This window comes from Zootoca vivipara, chromosome 13 (genome assembly GCF_963506605.1).
Source record: "Zootoca vivipara chromosome 13, rZooViv1.1, whole genome shotgun sequence".
NCBI classification, from domain to species: domain Eukaryota; kingdom Metazoa; phylum Chordata; class Lepidosauria; order Squamata; family Lacertidae; genus Zootoca; species Zootoca vivipara.
In genome coordinates, this window is record NC_083288.1 from 33,551,502 (window position 1) to 33,567,150 (window position 15,649).

General features: G+C 50.2%; 1 protein-coding gene across 3 annotated transcripts; it reads left to right on the forward strand.

Annotated features, from left to right (window-relative positions):
* The first annotated feature begins 202 nt into the window (after positions 1 to 202).
* LOC118094628 (zinc finger protein 397) lies at positions 203 to 15,449 on the forward strand. Of its 3 annotated transcripts, none has more exons than XM_035135185.2 (4): positions 203 to 403; positions 5,146 to 6,133; positions 7,093 to 7,294; positions 8,539 to 15,449. In XM_035135185.2, exons 2-4 carry the CDS (start codon positions 5,309 to 5,311, stop codon positions 9,183 to 9,185), a joined length of 1,674 nt encoding a protein of 557 aa, XP_034991076.1. In that variant the 5' UTR covers positions 203 to 403; positions 5,146 to 5,308; the 3' UTR covers positions 9,186 to 15,449. The 3 variants fall into 3 exon arrangements, with proteins under 3 accessions (XP_034991076.1, XP_034991074.1, XP_034991073.1); XM_035135183.2 differs by having other exon boundaries at positions 204 to 403; positions 8,536 to 15,449; XM_035135182.2 differs by lacking the exon at positions 203 to 403 and having other exon boundaries at positions 4,897 to 6,133; positions 8,536 to 15,449.
* Positions 15,450 to 15,649: the final 200 nt, after the last annotated feature.

Here is a 15,649-nt window from a genome sequence, read left to right on the forward strand (position 1 = left end):
CCGGCCGCGGCGCCTGCAGCGCGGAGCAATCGTGGCAAAGGCGGCCCTGCCCGGCCTGCCCCCCCCTTCCCTCGCCGGCCCGCCCTCCCTCCCGCTTTGGGCGAGGGGCTGTCCCAAGCCGGCTTCCCCTTCCTTTCGGCGGTGACTGACAGAGATCGCAGCCAGTGCCCGCCCTGCGGAGGGGGGACTAACCCCAGCCTCTCCGGCGCAGCCCGGGAACCAACCTGGCGGCCACCTCCAGGGCAGGGCGAAGCGAGGCTTGCGAGGCGCGCGGGCAGGGCAAGGCAAGGCAGGGCCGGGCAGCGCGCGATGGGCGCCGTGGGACTCGAGGCGGAGACGCCGCCGCCGCCTCCGGAGCCCTGAGAGAGCGAGAGAGCGCCGCACGGGAGGCGCCCCGGCCCAGGTAGCGGAGCCGGGCCCGGGGCGCGCCAAGACGCGCACAGCCGGCGAGCGGAGCACGGGGCGAGGGCGGGGGACGGAACAAAGGGCGGAGCTGGAGCCGGGACTCCTGGGTCCCTTCGGGGAGGAGGGGGATCTTGCAGGAAGCGGGAGCCGGGATTCCCTTTCGCGGGTCCCGGGGCTTTAGCGGCACCAGGACGCCTGGGTCCTCCCGGGGCAAGGAGGTCGGAGAAAGAGGCTTCGGTACTCGTCCGGGTCCCGTTAGTTCTCGCATTTGGGGTTGGGCTCCACCAGGCTTCCTAATATCGGGGTGTTGGGGGAAGCCGGGCGGGAAGGTGGAGGTAGGACTCCTGGGTTTCATTCAGAGGCCGGACCCAGGATTTCTGGGAGCGGGACCGGTTATAGTTCTCGATTATTAGGAGCAGGACTGCTGGGTTTCCTTAGGAAGGGAGGTGCGAGGCTGGGCTCCTCGGTGCTTTTAGAGGGCAATGGAAAAGAACCTGCGCCCTCCGCCCAAGATGTTGTGGGGCTCCAGCTCCCATCAGCCCCAGCCAAAATGGCCTGTGATCAAGGGGGATGGGCGTCCCGGTCCCCGCAACCTCTGAAAGCCCGCCGATTCTCCATCCCTGCCTTAGGGAGACACAGCGTGGAAGATCAGAAACAGCACTCTTCTAGAAAGGAAGAGATAAAACTTCTTAGAATTAGGGTTGGGAGCCAGGACTCTTGGATTTATTTGCAGGGAAATGTAAGTGGGAATCTGATGTGCCAGACCCAGGACTTCTTGGTCCTCATGATACTTTTTCCTAGAACAGCCACTGGAGAATCCTGAGAGTCAGAATTCCTTGGGATATCAGGGAGAGTGAGTTTTATAGGCTCAAGCTAGCCTCCTAAGCGGGTCTCCCATATGCTTGGCGAAATGGGATGGCAACAAAGAAAGACAAGGGGATGCGAATCAAGGAGCACAGCTTCCTTGTGACATTTTAGGGGAGGAGTATTGGGGATGAGGGGTAGAATTCACTCCATCATCCCATCCAGTGGTAGGATTATGTGTGGGTGGCAGGGAATGTTGGAGTGGCTGATCCACAGGTGCTCAACTCCAAAGGACTGCCTTATACGTTAGCAGTATGGCATATGTTGTCTGCTTGTGAACTCTTACAAGGGACTTTTGTGGTGTGTCGGGGGGGGGGGGGTTGGATCTTCCTGAGACACCCTGCCTGTGTGTTTAAGCATGACCAGAATTGCTTCTTGCCTGTGGATTGAGTCAGTTCATTATTGGTGCATGGTGAGAAGTCCCCCCCCCCCCGGCACATCCCTTCCCATAGCACTAAATTGGCAGGAGATTCCAGACAGACCGGCCACAAAAAAGTACTTTACTTGACGCACACACTTAACATATGTATTTTGCTGCTTCTTGCTTAGATGTCTTTAAAAAGAGATTAGGAAAAGAAAAGAAAAAGAATGGAGCATAGGCCCAGTTCATGTAAGCTAAATGAGAGCATTGTGTTCAGATTCTGCTTGTGGGCTTCCCAAAGGCACCTGTTTGGCCAATGTGAAAACAGGATGCTGGACTAGATGGGACATCGACCTGATCCCACAGGGCTTTTCTCCCATTCTTACGACACAATAGGAAGCAAGATGGGCCTTTGGTCTTATGCAGCAGGGCCTTTTCTATGTTCTGCAAACATCCCAAGCGGTTTTTGGGGGCAGCTGGGAAGCAGCACAGTACTCAGGAGGTGTGGCCCAGATGTGTGCATAACCCAAGTGCTTCACACACACCCCAGCATCCTCTGAAACCTTGCAAGGGATTCTAGCGCATGATTCCCAGACTTCCCAGGGTCTTAGGGGACGAGCCTTGTTAAAGAATCCCTAAGAATTGGTACCAGGGGTTTGGTGCTCTGAATGGGCACATTTGAGTCGTGCCACATGGAGTTATCCAATGGAAGTGTTTGGAATTAGATACAGGAACCATAGAATTATGGAGCTGGAGGGTCCCTGAGAGGCCAACTAGTCAAAACCCCCTGCTTAGTGCAGAATCCACAGTGAAGGAAAGCCCACTTTCTCCCTAGGGCCCTCTTCCCAGGACCAAGCATCTCTCGCTCTTAGTTTGTCTCTCCTCCTGTTTAGCTGCTTCTTTGCAATTTCCACCAATTGGTTCTAGTCCTGCCCTCTGGGTGACAGGACTGGCAAAAGGATGCCTGATTAGCTTCTGTCATTCATCTTCATGGGATGCTGTGACGACTGCTGGCTTTCCATTGATCTAAGGAGGCTGCCTTAGACCAGGTCAGACTAGTTGCTAATCTAATGCAGTGCTGGCTACTCCAACGGCAGCAGCTCTCCAGGGCAGAAAGAAGTATTCCCACCCCCCACCAATCAGCTACTCACTGATCATTTTCCTTAAAACAAAAAACCCACTATGCTAGGAATTGAACTTGGGACCTTTCTACTACCATGCTACCATGCCGCCCTTAGGTCAGGCAAGGTCTGCTTAGTCCAGTACTCTTTTACTCCCGAGTAGTAGTGGTCTTTAGGCAGATATCATTTGCATTTCCTGCTTAACTGGAGATCCAGAGGATTGAACCTGGGACCTTCTGCAGACAAAGCACATGAGCTGAGGCCCCTCCCATCTGGCCAGGCACTTTCAGAATGCTGAACTAAAGGGACCTTTGGTCTGGCCGAGGAAGGCAATTCACGTGCTCTTTATCTTTTTAAATAAAGTGTCACTATATTATTCTCTCGCTCAGAGGCTCTGTAGATGACCTGTCGGTCACGAGAGAGCAAGTAATTGTGCAGAATTTTGCATTCCAGGGGACAGTTACGCCTGGAATATTTTAAAACAGGAGTGCTTTGATCATCGGAGGCAAAGTACTGCATTATCCTGCCCTATCACTCGTTTTTTGCTTTGCCCTCGCTTTGAGGAGAGAACTTCCACTTGCCCTATGCTCCTAAGAAGGGTGCTCTTGTTCAGTGTGGAGAAAATGAATAGCAAGAAATTACTTCCCCTTCCCACAGGAAGATAAAACTCAGGTTTTCTCAAAAGAAATTGGCAGTAGACGCAGGAAGGATAAAAGGAAGCACTTTTTCCGTGCAATGGGTGCTTCATCTACATCAGGGGTTCCCAACCTCTGGTCTGTGGCATGGCTGTGGATTTGTGGTCAAAAATGGGAGGCAGTGCAGCCGGTCCTTGCCTTAAATGTTTTCAAATTGCATTTTTATTCGCTTCTTGCATTTCTTACATTGTATTACAAGTTGAATTCTATGGAATTTGGGTTGCATTGCAATGAAATAGGTATGAAATAAAAGGAAGCAATAGAAACACAGTTTTAAAAATAGTACAGCGCCTAGCACAGTGCATTACAATTGCCACAGCCGGCGGAAAAATCATTAAGTGATCTGCCGTCCGAGACTCTTGGCAGTTTGCAAGTGGTCCAGGGCTGGGGGGTGAGTTTGGGAATTGTTGCCGTGTGGTCTTCCCTGCCACAAGATGGAGTGATGGCCACCAACCTGCGTGGCTTTAAAAGAGGATTAGATACATTTCTGGAGTAAGGGAGGGTCTATCAATGGCTGGTGTTCTGTCTACATTTTATCTCCAGGCTGTGAATGCTGATGCAGCAGACTCGGGGTGGGGGGGACACCCCAAAGTTTGTAGAAGTACAAAAAAAGCATTGGGGGGGAAGGGGCTTTAGGATACTGACTGACTTGGGGTAGAGGTTTGGGGGCAGAAGGAATGGCACAGAGTGTCTGGAATCCTGAAAAGCAGCACTCAGCACTGCAGCATTTTGCTGCAGGCCCAATTTTCTTTATTATTCTTTATTAAATTTATATGCCATCCTTCATCCGAAGATCTCAGGTCGGAACGCAAAATAAAAATGTAGGATAGAAGCACAAAATAAATAGGTAAAACAAAATGATAACTCCCCCTCCCACAAACACATGTAAAAGGTCATTTGTTTAGTCGTTTGTCGTGTCCGCTCTTTGTGACCCCATGGACCAGAGCATGCCAGGCACTCCTGTCTTCCACTGCCTCCCGCAGTTTGGTCAAACTCATGTTTGTAGCTTCAAGAACACTGTCCAGCCATCTCATCCTCTGTCGTCCCCTTCTCCTTGTGCCCTCCATCTTTCCCAACATCAGGGTCTTTTCCAGGGAGTCTTCTCTTCTCATGAGGTGGCCAAAATATTGGAGCCTCGGCTTCACGATCTGTCCTTCCAGTGAGCACTCAGGGCTGATTTCCTTCAGAATGGATAGGTCTGATCTTCTTGCAGTCCATGGGACTCTCAAGAGTCTCCTCCAGCATCATAATTCAAAAGCATCAGTTCTTCGGCGATCAGCCTTCTTTATAGTCCAGCTCTCACTTCCATACATCATTACTGGGAAAACCATAGCTTTAACTATACGGACCTTTGTTTGCAAGGTGATGTCTCTGCTTTTTAAGATGTTGTCTAGGTTTGTCATTGCTTTTCAAACCTAGACAGCATCTTAAAAAGCAGAGACATCACCTTGCCTACAAAGGTCCGTATAGTTAAAGCTATGGTTTTCCCAGTAGTGATGTATGGAAGTGAGAGCTGGACCATAAAGAAGGCTGATCGCCGAAGAATTGATGCAACATTTAAAAGGACATAGGCACTAATTGAATTCCAAACTCCTACTGTCCCAACGCAGCAGGGGCACAGACAGTTCTCGGCCGCTTTGGGGTGAATCGCATTTCTTACAAGCCTAATTCTCAGTGGTGTTTTGGCTTTATGTTTCAGGGAGGAGTCCTCTTGCTGCTGCATCATCAATTCACCGGCATTAAGGTAACATTTCCACCCTTGTGGAGACGTGTGGATTGTCTCAACAGCCTCTTTCGACTGGCCCCAGTTGGCACCAGCCAGGGGATTCCTCCTTTTTGCTGAGGGGAAGGTTGGAGAGAAAATGGCCGCCACACAGGAAGTGCCTCCTCCGGCGCTGGGCCTCCATTTTTTGTACCCGTTAGAAGACACGCTGCCGCCACGGGTGAAAATGGAGGAGCCTGGGCCGCCATGCCCCGAAGCAGGGTGGGAATGGGACGCCGCAGGGAAGGCCCCCCTCGTCGTCCAGGCCGGCACTATTAGCGACTTGCTGAGGTGGGCGACCCCTCCCCAGGTGAGGAGCGACCCCATCCCGCAGCTGTGGGAGGTTCAGTGCCAGGAGATGGTGCAGACCCCCGTGGCAGTGCCGCCCCCGCCACCTGCCTGGGGGAACCTCCAGCTCCCCGAGCTGGCGCCCGTGGACGACATTGAGGCCTACCTGTCATCCTTCGAGCGGGTGGCCGAAACCTGCCAGTGGCCGAGGGGAGAGTGGGTGACCCGCCTCATGCCAGCCCTCAGCGGGAAAGGCCAGCCACCCCACAACGGCCTGGACGCCAGGAGCAGCCGGGGAGACCACAGGAAGTCCAAGTCCTCCGGCCTGCGAGGGGAGGCCGGGCCCAGCGTGGAGATGCAGCGCCAGCGCTTCCGGCAGTTCCGCTACCAGGACTCGGAAGGCCCTCGGGAGGCTTGCCGGAGGCTGAGGGAGCTCTGTCGCCGCTGGCTGAAGCCCGAGAGCCGCACTAAGGAGCAGATCCTGGAGCTGCTGATCCTCGAGCAGTTCCTGACCATCTTGCCCCAGGAGATACAGAACTGGGTGTGGGAGCGTGGCCCAGAGACATGTGCCCAGGCGGTGGCACTAGTGGAAGGCTACCAGATGGGACGGCGAGAGGCAGGCATGTGGGAGCAACAGGTGAGGACGCTTTACGTCATGGTGACAGAGGGGTTTTATTTTGCGGACCACCCTGAGATCCTCCAATGAAGGGTGGAATAATAATAATAATAATAATAATAATAATAATAATAATGGAGCCTCCAGCCACAGTCCTCATAGCATCCTAGTTCCCCCAACGACACCTCCAGAAGTTTTCTTAAGAATCCAGCAAGGCGTTTCTGTATAAAACCCTTAACTAAGTGTTCAGTGCTTCACATAAATAGAGACAAGTCCCTGCCCAAGGTGTGTACAGTCTAAAACAGTGGTTGCCAACCTTTTTTTGGGCATCTCTAAAATCCCTGTGACATATAATTCTTATTATTGGAAAAGTGAACCATTGACGTGGAGGAAGCCTAAAAGGCCATTAACTGTTAATAACTCATTCTCAAATTGCCCCCTTTAAAAATCAAATTGCCCCCCTGTGGTGTGTGTGCCCCACGTTGGGAACCGCGGGTTTAAAAGAACCGTTTGCCCTACATATGTTGCTGGAACTACAACTCCCATCTGCCCCAGGAAGCATTAAAAGTGGCTAGGAATTGTGGGAGATGTGCAACATCTGGAGGGCAGGAGGTGATCCACGCCTGGTCTAAAATATATGAAGGATAACAAGGGAAGACAATTGAGAAGGGGAATGTGCAGGCTGGTGTTCACCTGCTCTCAGAAGGAGTATTGTAGAGCTGGAAAGGCACAGAAAAGGCCAACCTAAATGAGAGGATTGAAGCATTTTCCTTGTGAGAAAAAGCTAAACAAAGCAAAGTGAGAGAAAGATGTTCCCCTACAACAACTCCCACCAGTGTCCAAGAGTCAGGAGTGATGGGAGCTGGTCTAGTGAAAGCTGGAGGGTCTCGGTTTATTTCTTCCCATGCTTTAAAGGTGATGGGGGTCCTTGAAGGAGGCCGTTTCATTCCTAATGGCATGTTGTTGTCCCTCATTGCCAGGTTACAGTACGGGTGAAAGTTGAGCAGGTAAGCCCGCAAGAGATGATCTTGCCCGGAGCGCCATGGGAACCTCCTGCCCCACTGCTGCCCCATCTCGACTGCTTATCCTCAACAGAAGTAACACTAAACCAGCCTCCCCTCATCCCTGCTCTCAAGATGCCCTGCATCCCCAAACAGGAGCCCCGAGGACTTCAGGAAACAGGTAAGAAATACAAGAGGAGCCCCTGGTTTTAATGAAGGAAGCTTTGGGTGCAAGGGAAGGTTCTGGGGATGTTTCCCTACACACAGAGACTGAAGGTTGCTGGCCCAGTCCTGTTGGTTTGTTTCAGTTTTTACTTGCCTTTCTCATAAAACACAGGCCAACCTGGTGCCCTCCAGATGTTTGGGACTGTGGCTCTCATCAGCACCAGAAAGCAACTGGCCATGCAGGCAACCCACCTATAGTCTGGCTCAAACACATGCAGAATCTGCATCAGCAATGGAGAAACTTTTTTAGCCTGATTGCCACCTTACCTTCTGGACAACCTTTTGAGGGCCGCATGCCAGTGGTGGGTGAAGCCAGAGGCCAAATTGGGCAGAGCAACAAATCAGGGGGAATGGGAGGTATAAGTAAATTAATAATATTAATATTTTTTTACCTTTGTGCAGTAATCTGGTTTGTGAACACATGCACCCCACTCCATTCTCCCATCTAGCCTAGGGATGGGCCTTAGCAGAGGTCAAGGACACACACTAGCCAGTTCAAAATCGCTCAGGGAAGGGTGCAAAGCAGGACCAGAAGAGGGTGTGACTAGGGAGAATGATCTGCAATGCAGGGTGCAAAGAGGGTGGGAGAACCTGTGGCCTTGTGGGTGTTGCTGGACTCCCAGTTCCCATCACCCCTCACCATTGACCATGCTGCTTGAGGCTGATGGGAGTTTGAGTCCAAGGAAGTCAGGGGGGGGGCACAGGTTCTCCATCCCTGCCCTAACAGCACCCCAGACACGCAGGCCACTTTGCTGTTTGAATGACTATTACGTTCCTCCTAATGTTTAGCCCACTTCCCTGAGGTTTCCACTCATTTGCAGTGCAGAGAAGATGCACCCATTTTGTCTCGTGGTGATTTAATTTCTAGAGCCCAGATGAGGGAGGGTGAATTCTGAAGAACAGCCATGCTAGTAACTCTCCACAAAGAGCATTTCAGCTTGACATCCCTGAAATACGAAAAGCGAGAGGCGAAGTGGAGGCAGTGATTTATTTGTGTCTCAAGACAAGCGGATGCCAGCCATAACAGTGACATTGATGGGGACCTGGAAATAGGAATATTTCCTAGTAAAGAGGGACAGTAAGAGTGCTTACATTTTGCTTTCAAGATGCCAGACGCAGGTTGCCAGCCTGGCTCTGTAGGCGGCAGACAGCGTGCTGGCAAAGCGTGGCAATGCCCTTCTCTTTTTCTTATCCCAGCAGGTGCCCTGATGGTAAACGGGAGCCGAGAGGAGAACCCTCTGCAGGGAGGTTCCATGGAAATGGAGCCTCACAGGGCGTTTCCTTCCGGGAATTCCCAGGAGAACATGGCGGCTGAAAACCGTGGCAGCGAGCGAGCTAGCCAGCCTCAGGAAGAGAGGTGCGGTGAAACGGGAGAGAATCCGGCTGCACGCCCTGCCCCTGGCGGAGCCTCCCACCCAGCAGGAAGGCCCCTCCACCGGTGCTCAGAATGTGGGAAAACGTTCAGCCGCAACTCGCACCTGCTCACCCACCAGAGGATCCACACGGGGGAAAAGCCCCACCAGTGCCCCCAGTGCGGCAAGCGCTTTGGCCACACCTCCCAGCTGACCCGGCACCAGAGGACCCACGCCTCGGAAAGACCCTTCCGCTGCGCCCAGTGCAGCCGGAGCTTTTACCAGAGCTCGGAGCTGACCAGGCACCGAGCGTCCCACGCCAGGGACCGCCCTTACGGGTGCAGCCAGTGCGGCAAGAAGTTCCGCTGGAGCTCCGACCTCATCCGGCACCAGATCACCCACACGGGAGAGAGACCGTACAAATGCCCCGAGTGCGGGAAGAAGTTCGGGCAGAACTCGCACCTCGTTCGGCATCGGAGAACCCACACGACTTAGCGGGAGATCTTCCCCCGACGGAAGTAAATCCGAATTGCCCGGCTCTGAGAATTCGCCAGGGGCCAAAGCGTGGACCGTGCTCACCGCCAAGTTTGGTGCCCTTGTGGGCCAGATGACTGGTGTCCCTTCAGCTTGATGTCTGCAGATTATCTGTCAGGGATGGCTTAGTTAGAATGAATTCTATTTACGTGCAAAGCAGGAGGGACAGTGTGGCTGGTTTCTGGTTCCCATTTTGTTTCTCGCTAGAAGCTCCACAGCACAACCAGACTGAGCGGTCCAAGAAGATGCCCAGTCTTGCTTGGCTTGGCTTCTTGAACCAATAACATTGTGGTGGCACCAGCTGAATGTCTCTCTCTCTCTCTCTCTCTCTCTCTCTCAATTTTTCTCTTTTTTATAGGAAAGGCGATAGATCTTCTAGTCCTCTAGACAGGTTTATTGTTACATAACACAGCCTGTATTTCCGTATGCCAAGATCATACCTTTGTAGCAAAACAAAAGCAATGTATTTTTTAGAGAAGACGGTCCGTTCTGTATTTGGGGAAGCGGGGAATCTTCAAAACAGTGGAGATCCCTCTTGGGGAAGCTGCTTTGGTACTTTGTTTTTTTCTGGGTGGTGGTGGAAATTACAGCTTTGATAAACAGGAGAGTTGTCAACATAGGGTTTCACCGGTACGGGAGTACACAAAGAGGAGGTGACAATGATGGCACTGAGAATCTGGGTGTCTGGACGTTCAGGTAACAGGAGCTCTTCCCTGCCTCAAATGCTTGGGATTGGCAGCTGGCATTCAAAGGGCCCCACAGGATTTCCATCTGGTCCTCAGCATTGCCCCCCTGCCTCAGAGAAACGCCACCCCTTGCTACTTGCACACCTTGGCCTTTTCCTCCAATGTAGCAAAGGGCTCTTCATGTTCTGTGCAACAGAGGATTTTCCCAAGCTGTTTCCTTGCTTGACTAGTTTGTGAGCTCCCTTGTGTGAGTCAAAACCCATGCAAAATTGGGAGTGTGAGCAGGTGACGTGCGTAAGGAAAGCATTCCTGCCAAGGCCTCTGCTTGCTGTTCACACTCTGGGGTTACAGAAGGGGTTAAAGAGCCCTTTACTGGTGAGGATGAGCCAGTGGGATGAGGCCAGTGCTGCTAGCCCTTCAGTCCTTTCTTAGCATCGCCCTGTTGAAAATGAGGGACTGTGAGTATGAAGGGCCACAAGAGGGGGTAAGGGGAATCTCCTAAAATCTCTTTGAGTTACTGCCATTTTCAGAGTCCTGCAAAGCCCAATCAGAAAGCCCAGAATTCCTATTCATGATTGTAGTCCAGTGTCTTCCAAACTTGGGTCTCCAGCTGTTTTTGGACTACAATTCCCATCATCCCTGACCACTGGTCCTTCTGGCTAGGGATGATGGGAGTTGTGGTTCATACACAGGAGACCCAATTTTGGGAAACACTGTTCTAGTCCACCTGCTGTCCACTCCACATGATAGGCAAGGCTTGGGACAGTATAATACTTTATTATTATTATTCTCGTGTGCCTTCCTTGCTTCTCTCCTCTTCCAGCTAACATCCAGCTAGTCAGTGATTGCTCCACTCTTCCCTCATTTATGCAATTTATGCAAACCCCTCTACACCCAAATATATGCAAATATGTTTTGATTTGCACAAACCATACCAGGCCCAGGCTTCATTTTCTCTTCGTGCAGAATCTTTGAGTCTTCCCCTTTTAAAAAACAAAATTATGCAGCTCACAGCAAGCTGCTGTTATCTCAAAACCCAGCTTTTACCTTGTGGTAAATGCCTTGTGGACCTGCTAGACCAGTGGTGGCCAAACCTGGCCCTCCAATTGCTTAGGGACTACAATTCCCATCATCCCTGACCACTGGTCCTGTTAGCTAGGGGTGATGGGAGTGGTAGTCCAAAAACAGCTGGAAGGCCAAGTTTGGGCACCACTGCGCTAAGACTGTCAAGTCTCTCAGGGCGGCTGTGAAGCTGAGAGATCTTATTTGAAGATTTTAACAGTGGGTAGCAGGATCACCAAGTCCTAGACTAGTCAGGTAGTGAAGAGGGGAGTGTTCTGCTGGTATAAACATCATCAGAGTTGTACCAATGGGTTGGGAGGACTCTAGAACCCATAGAGTGGTGGTCAACTAACTCGTGGTCTCATTGGAGACCCATTGAAGTTAACAAACCCAAGTTAACCATGTCCGTTAGCTTAAATTGGTCTGCTTGGAGTAGGACTTGTGTTGAATACCACCCCTAGTATCAGCCATGTAGGACCTTATTAGGTCATTTTGACAGTCGTCATAAGCACTGAAGCGAAGTCCAGGCATCGTAAGTAACTCTTCTGGGAATGTTCTTATAATACTTGGATCTCCAAACACCTCATCTATACTCCTCATTTTATACCAACAGTGGTTGGGCAAGTATTGATGAGGAATAATTTAGGGGTTACTGCAGTATGTGACAATTCATTAGCCCAGATGAAGTGGGGTGGAGGTTGATATCTAGAAAGTGGGCCAGTGCCAACCAGCCTGGTTTCTTCCTGCGGTTTGGGTGCCAACCAGCCAGGGGAAAACAGTAGTCGGGCACTCTTGACTTCCAGGAGAGTGGTTTTGTGTGTGTGCAAAAGCCATAATTTTGGAGCTGGTTTTCACAATTTTTGGAGTAAAACTAGAATGCCTGGAGTCAAAGCGTGATTTCCCACTTCATGAACACACTTGAACTTGTATCCCACACCACCAAGCCAGACTGTTAAGCAGGGCCGTCTCGAGCAGGTCGGGCGCCCTGGCGCTGATGCGCGGAGATCGCTCTGGCGCCCTCGCAGCGCGGCTTCGTCGCGCAGCGCCCCCCCCCCCCGGCGGCCTGGCGCCCCGTGCCACCGGGAGTGCACCTAGAGCCGGGAGCCGGGCCTGCTGTTAAGCTCACCATTTCATACTTGGTTGCAAGAGAGAATGCAAGGTGTGTGTTGTTGGTGGGTGCAGGTCTGTGCCTCCTCATAGGCGAGCAGAGACCCACAAATTTGAGCTGGCCTTGGTAGCCAGAATTTGCACTTGCTTTACTTTTCATCATAATGGGGAGAAATGTCACGCTGAGCTCTGGAGGCTTTTTCAGACCTAATAAATACCAGAGGGACAAGCCACACAGACACACCCTTCTCGGAGGGAACTTCCTCAATGCTCTTCCAAGAGGCTCCACATGAGGTCCAGGAAGATCCCCTGCCCTTCTCTGAGCTAAGAAGGCAGAATGATCTCCCAGGTTTCAGGCCTAGGATAATTCCAAGACGCTGAGTGCAATAAAGTCTTAAGTGCAAGACGGTCTGAGGACTCTGTCCTGTACCTAAGTGGGGATTTCGCCAGATTACAAAAACAATGGTGTCACCTGCGGAGGTTCATGCACTAAGAACACTAAGGGAGTGTTAAGAACACTAAGGGAGCGTTCACAAAAAGGAAGGGCAACTGGCCAGTTTAATACAAACACTGGCTCTGCTCCTACCGAAATCTGCCAGGCCTTTAACAAGACCTAAATTCCACCTCATAGTCATTGTTGACAACCCAGTTATGTAGTAATTCTTTGTAGCTTTATTTTATTTTAACATTTCTTCAGTCCTGGCTACTTGGAGGCTGACAGCCACTAGCAAAGTCTCTGCCATTGTAGAAGGGAGATTTCCTCCCACAAAGTCCTAACACCAAAAAGCAGAAAAGCAGTATCAACCAGTACCATGTTTGTTCCTTAGGGATAAGGTTGCCATTGTTCCTCGTCTAGCTATTTGATTATGATTCTATTATTCTATGATTTGAGCAGGAGTGAGGAGCTAGCAGCCTGCAGGCCAGATCTGTCCCACCCCCACAAGCCTTTCCTACTAGAAACTGAATATTGGGGCTAGCCCAGTTGGGCAGTTTCCTTTAAAAAAAAAGTTGGATTTTATTTTCATTTGTATGGATTAATTTGAAGAAATTAAACATCTCACATTTTTGTTTCTCTCGCTGGGTTTCTTTTTCTTTTTACAAGTTTCATGATACACTTTTATTGGAAGGATGCCTTTAAAAAGGAATGTCGTTCCTATTTTAATAGTGCTTTTTTGTTACTGGATGGGAGGCTATTCCTTGGTGAGAGTTGCCCCTCTCACTCACTCTTGTTAGCAGGGATGTGCAAATTAAAATTCAGCAATAACTGAACAAAACCTGGAAGCTTTGCTGGTCAAGAAGCTGGAAAGAAGGTCATCCTCAATATTTGAAATATAAAGAAGCCCTGGGCATTGAGGCCACTCTACTGTTATAGTGGGGTTTACACTCAACTAGTATAAAATTTGTATGCCAATGTACACAAATACCGGGTAGTTAAGCTGTACACTGGTAGTTATTCACATGTAACAGTCAACAAGTGTACAGTTTGTGTACCCACGCCTATACAAAGTGAGGGGTGTTGAAAATGGGGTTTGCCTATGAGCCCACCCACATTCACCTCCAAAATATCTGACTATGACTTGATTTGAAAAGGAGGTGATTCTTCAGCGAGTTGCTTGGCAGACACAGCTACCATGTCATTGTTTGGAAATTTCTGTAGCCTGTCCCAAACCCTCGCCACCTTTTTGCAGCCCTGGCGCATCAACAGCCTTGAGAGGGCTGAAAATGCCCAGCCAACTAGTATTATTTATCAAATTTTTATGCTACCTTCATCTGAAGGTCACAGTGCAGTTCACAACAGCGGCCTGTCTTACGAAGAATGGCATTTTGGAGGGCTTTTCACAAGATAACTCCCCTTCATCACCATCAGGTATGATGGGGTGGGGGTACGAGACACTTTGGATAATCGGGGGGGGGCATGATGTTAGGACACAACTTATCAGCACCCAACTACAGTACAGTTTCCAGGATTATTTTGTGGAAGTCATGGCTGCCCATAGTGTTTTAAATGCATAGAGCGGGTGTGGCCAAGTTGGTGCTGTGTGCTTTTAATGCTGAGCAGCTTTGGTCTTAGGGGCAAATGCACCGAGCATTGAAACCAATGGGAATTCTTGTCTCCTCTTCTGAAGAACCTCCAGCCTGGGGGGTTGGTGTTGCCAGCTAACACAGAGCCCTTCTCCAAGGGCAAAACGGGGCTCTCTTAATATTTGGGTCCCTCCAGGCCCTGCTATACAGCTTTTCTGAAACAGACTTTCTTGGGAGGGTTTTGAGCAAAGGTTGGCTGGCCACTTGTCAGGGATGCTTTAGCTGAGATTCCTACATTGCAGAGGGCTGGACTAGATGACTCTGGGGGTTTCTCCTTAATGTGCCTTCTTGCCTGCAAGGCCACGCTCACCCCTCTTCTCCTTAACTTCTGGTTTAGTTAACCCAGGGATTCTGATGCCACTCATGTTTCTGCCTTCTAACGTTTTGCACCCACTGTGCCACCTTGGGCACCTACGGTATAATAATACCCTCCTGCTTTGGTGAACACAGGAAATAAAACGTTGGTTGAAGTCCACAGCCAGGGCCTCAACTTATCGACACCGGTTGTTGAGCCCCTGGAGTTCTTTACAGAAATGTCTGGAGGGCTTCCTCCTACCTCCAGCTTTGCACCTTCAACACATAGTGACTCTTCGTCTTCACCCATTCCCTCCACTTTCTCCAAGGCATTTGATTAATACCCATCTTACCAAACTCCCCAAAGGTAACATATTGAGGGTGAGGCTGTAAATTTAGTTCAGCCTACATAAAAATACGCACAACATAATACAGTAGGTTTGTTGAAATAAACACAGGAACAGACTTCAAACAACAACTTGGAACATGAAAAGAAAAGGGAAACCTTAGCCAATCTAATTCAGACCAGTCTAATAGGTGAGATTAAAAAATGGGAGAACAAGGCTAGATTATCATAAATATATTTCTAAGCTACCAGACCCTCCAATTGTCTAGGGACAACCCCAGATTTACAGAAGCCATTCCGGTTTCCAATTTGATTCTGGAATGTCCCGTTTTTTCTTAGGACATTCGGGCCCAATCCCTGTTCTGAAACTTCTGTCCGTCCACTTCATTCATAGGCCCTCAGTTCCAGTATTACAACCTGTCATTTATAGCACAATCTTCTTATTGCCTCAGTCCCAAGACGCTTGTTGGTGAGGCAGGAGCCGGAAAAGTAGCAGCAGCCATAAATACCGGAGTAGCTCTGGCAATATGCAGCAAATTAACTAACAGCAAGGTTAACTCACAGCAGGATTATGGACCAGTGGTACCAAGTAGTATGGGAAACAGCCTTACTAGAAAAACTAACCAACAAGCTGAAACTAGCACGGGGGCAAATAGAAGAGGATGTCTTCACCCCAGTATGATTCCCCTTTATCACACACACAGCCCAACAGGATAATGACAAAAATTTACCGCCAGCGTACGAATCAGTATGGCTAACCTGACCCCAAAATACCCACCCACACATGAAAACAAAGACCATCATAGCCAATCACAAATGAGGCAAACATTGCATGCCAGCCTGATAGT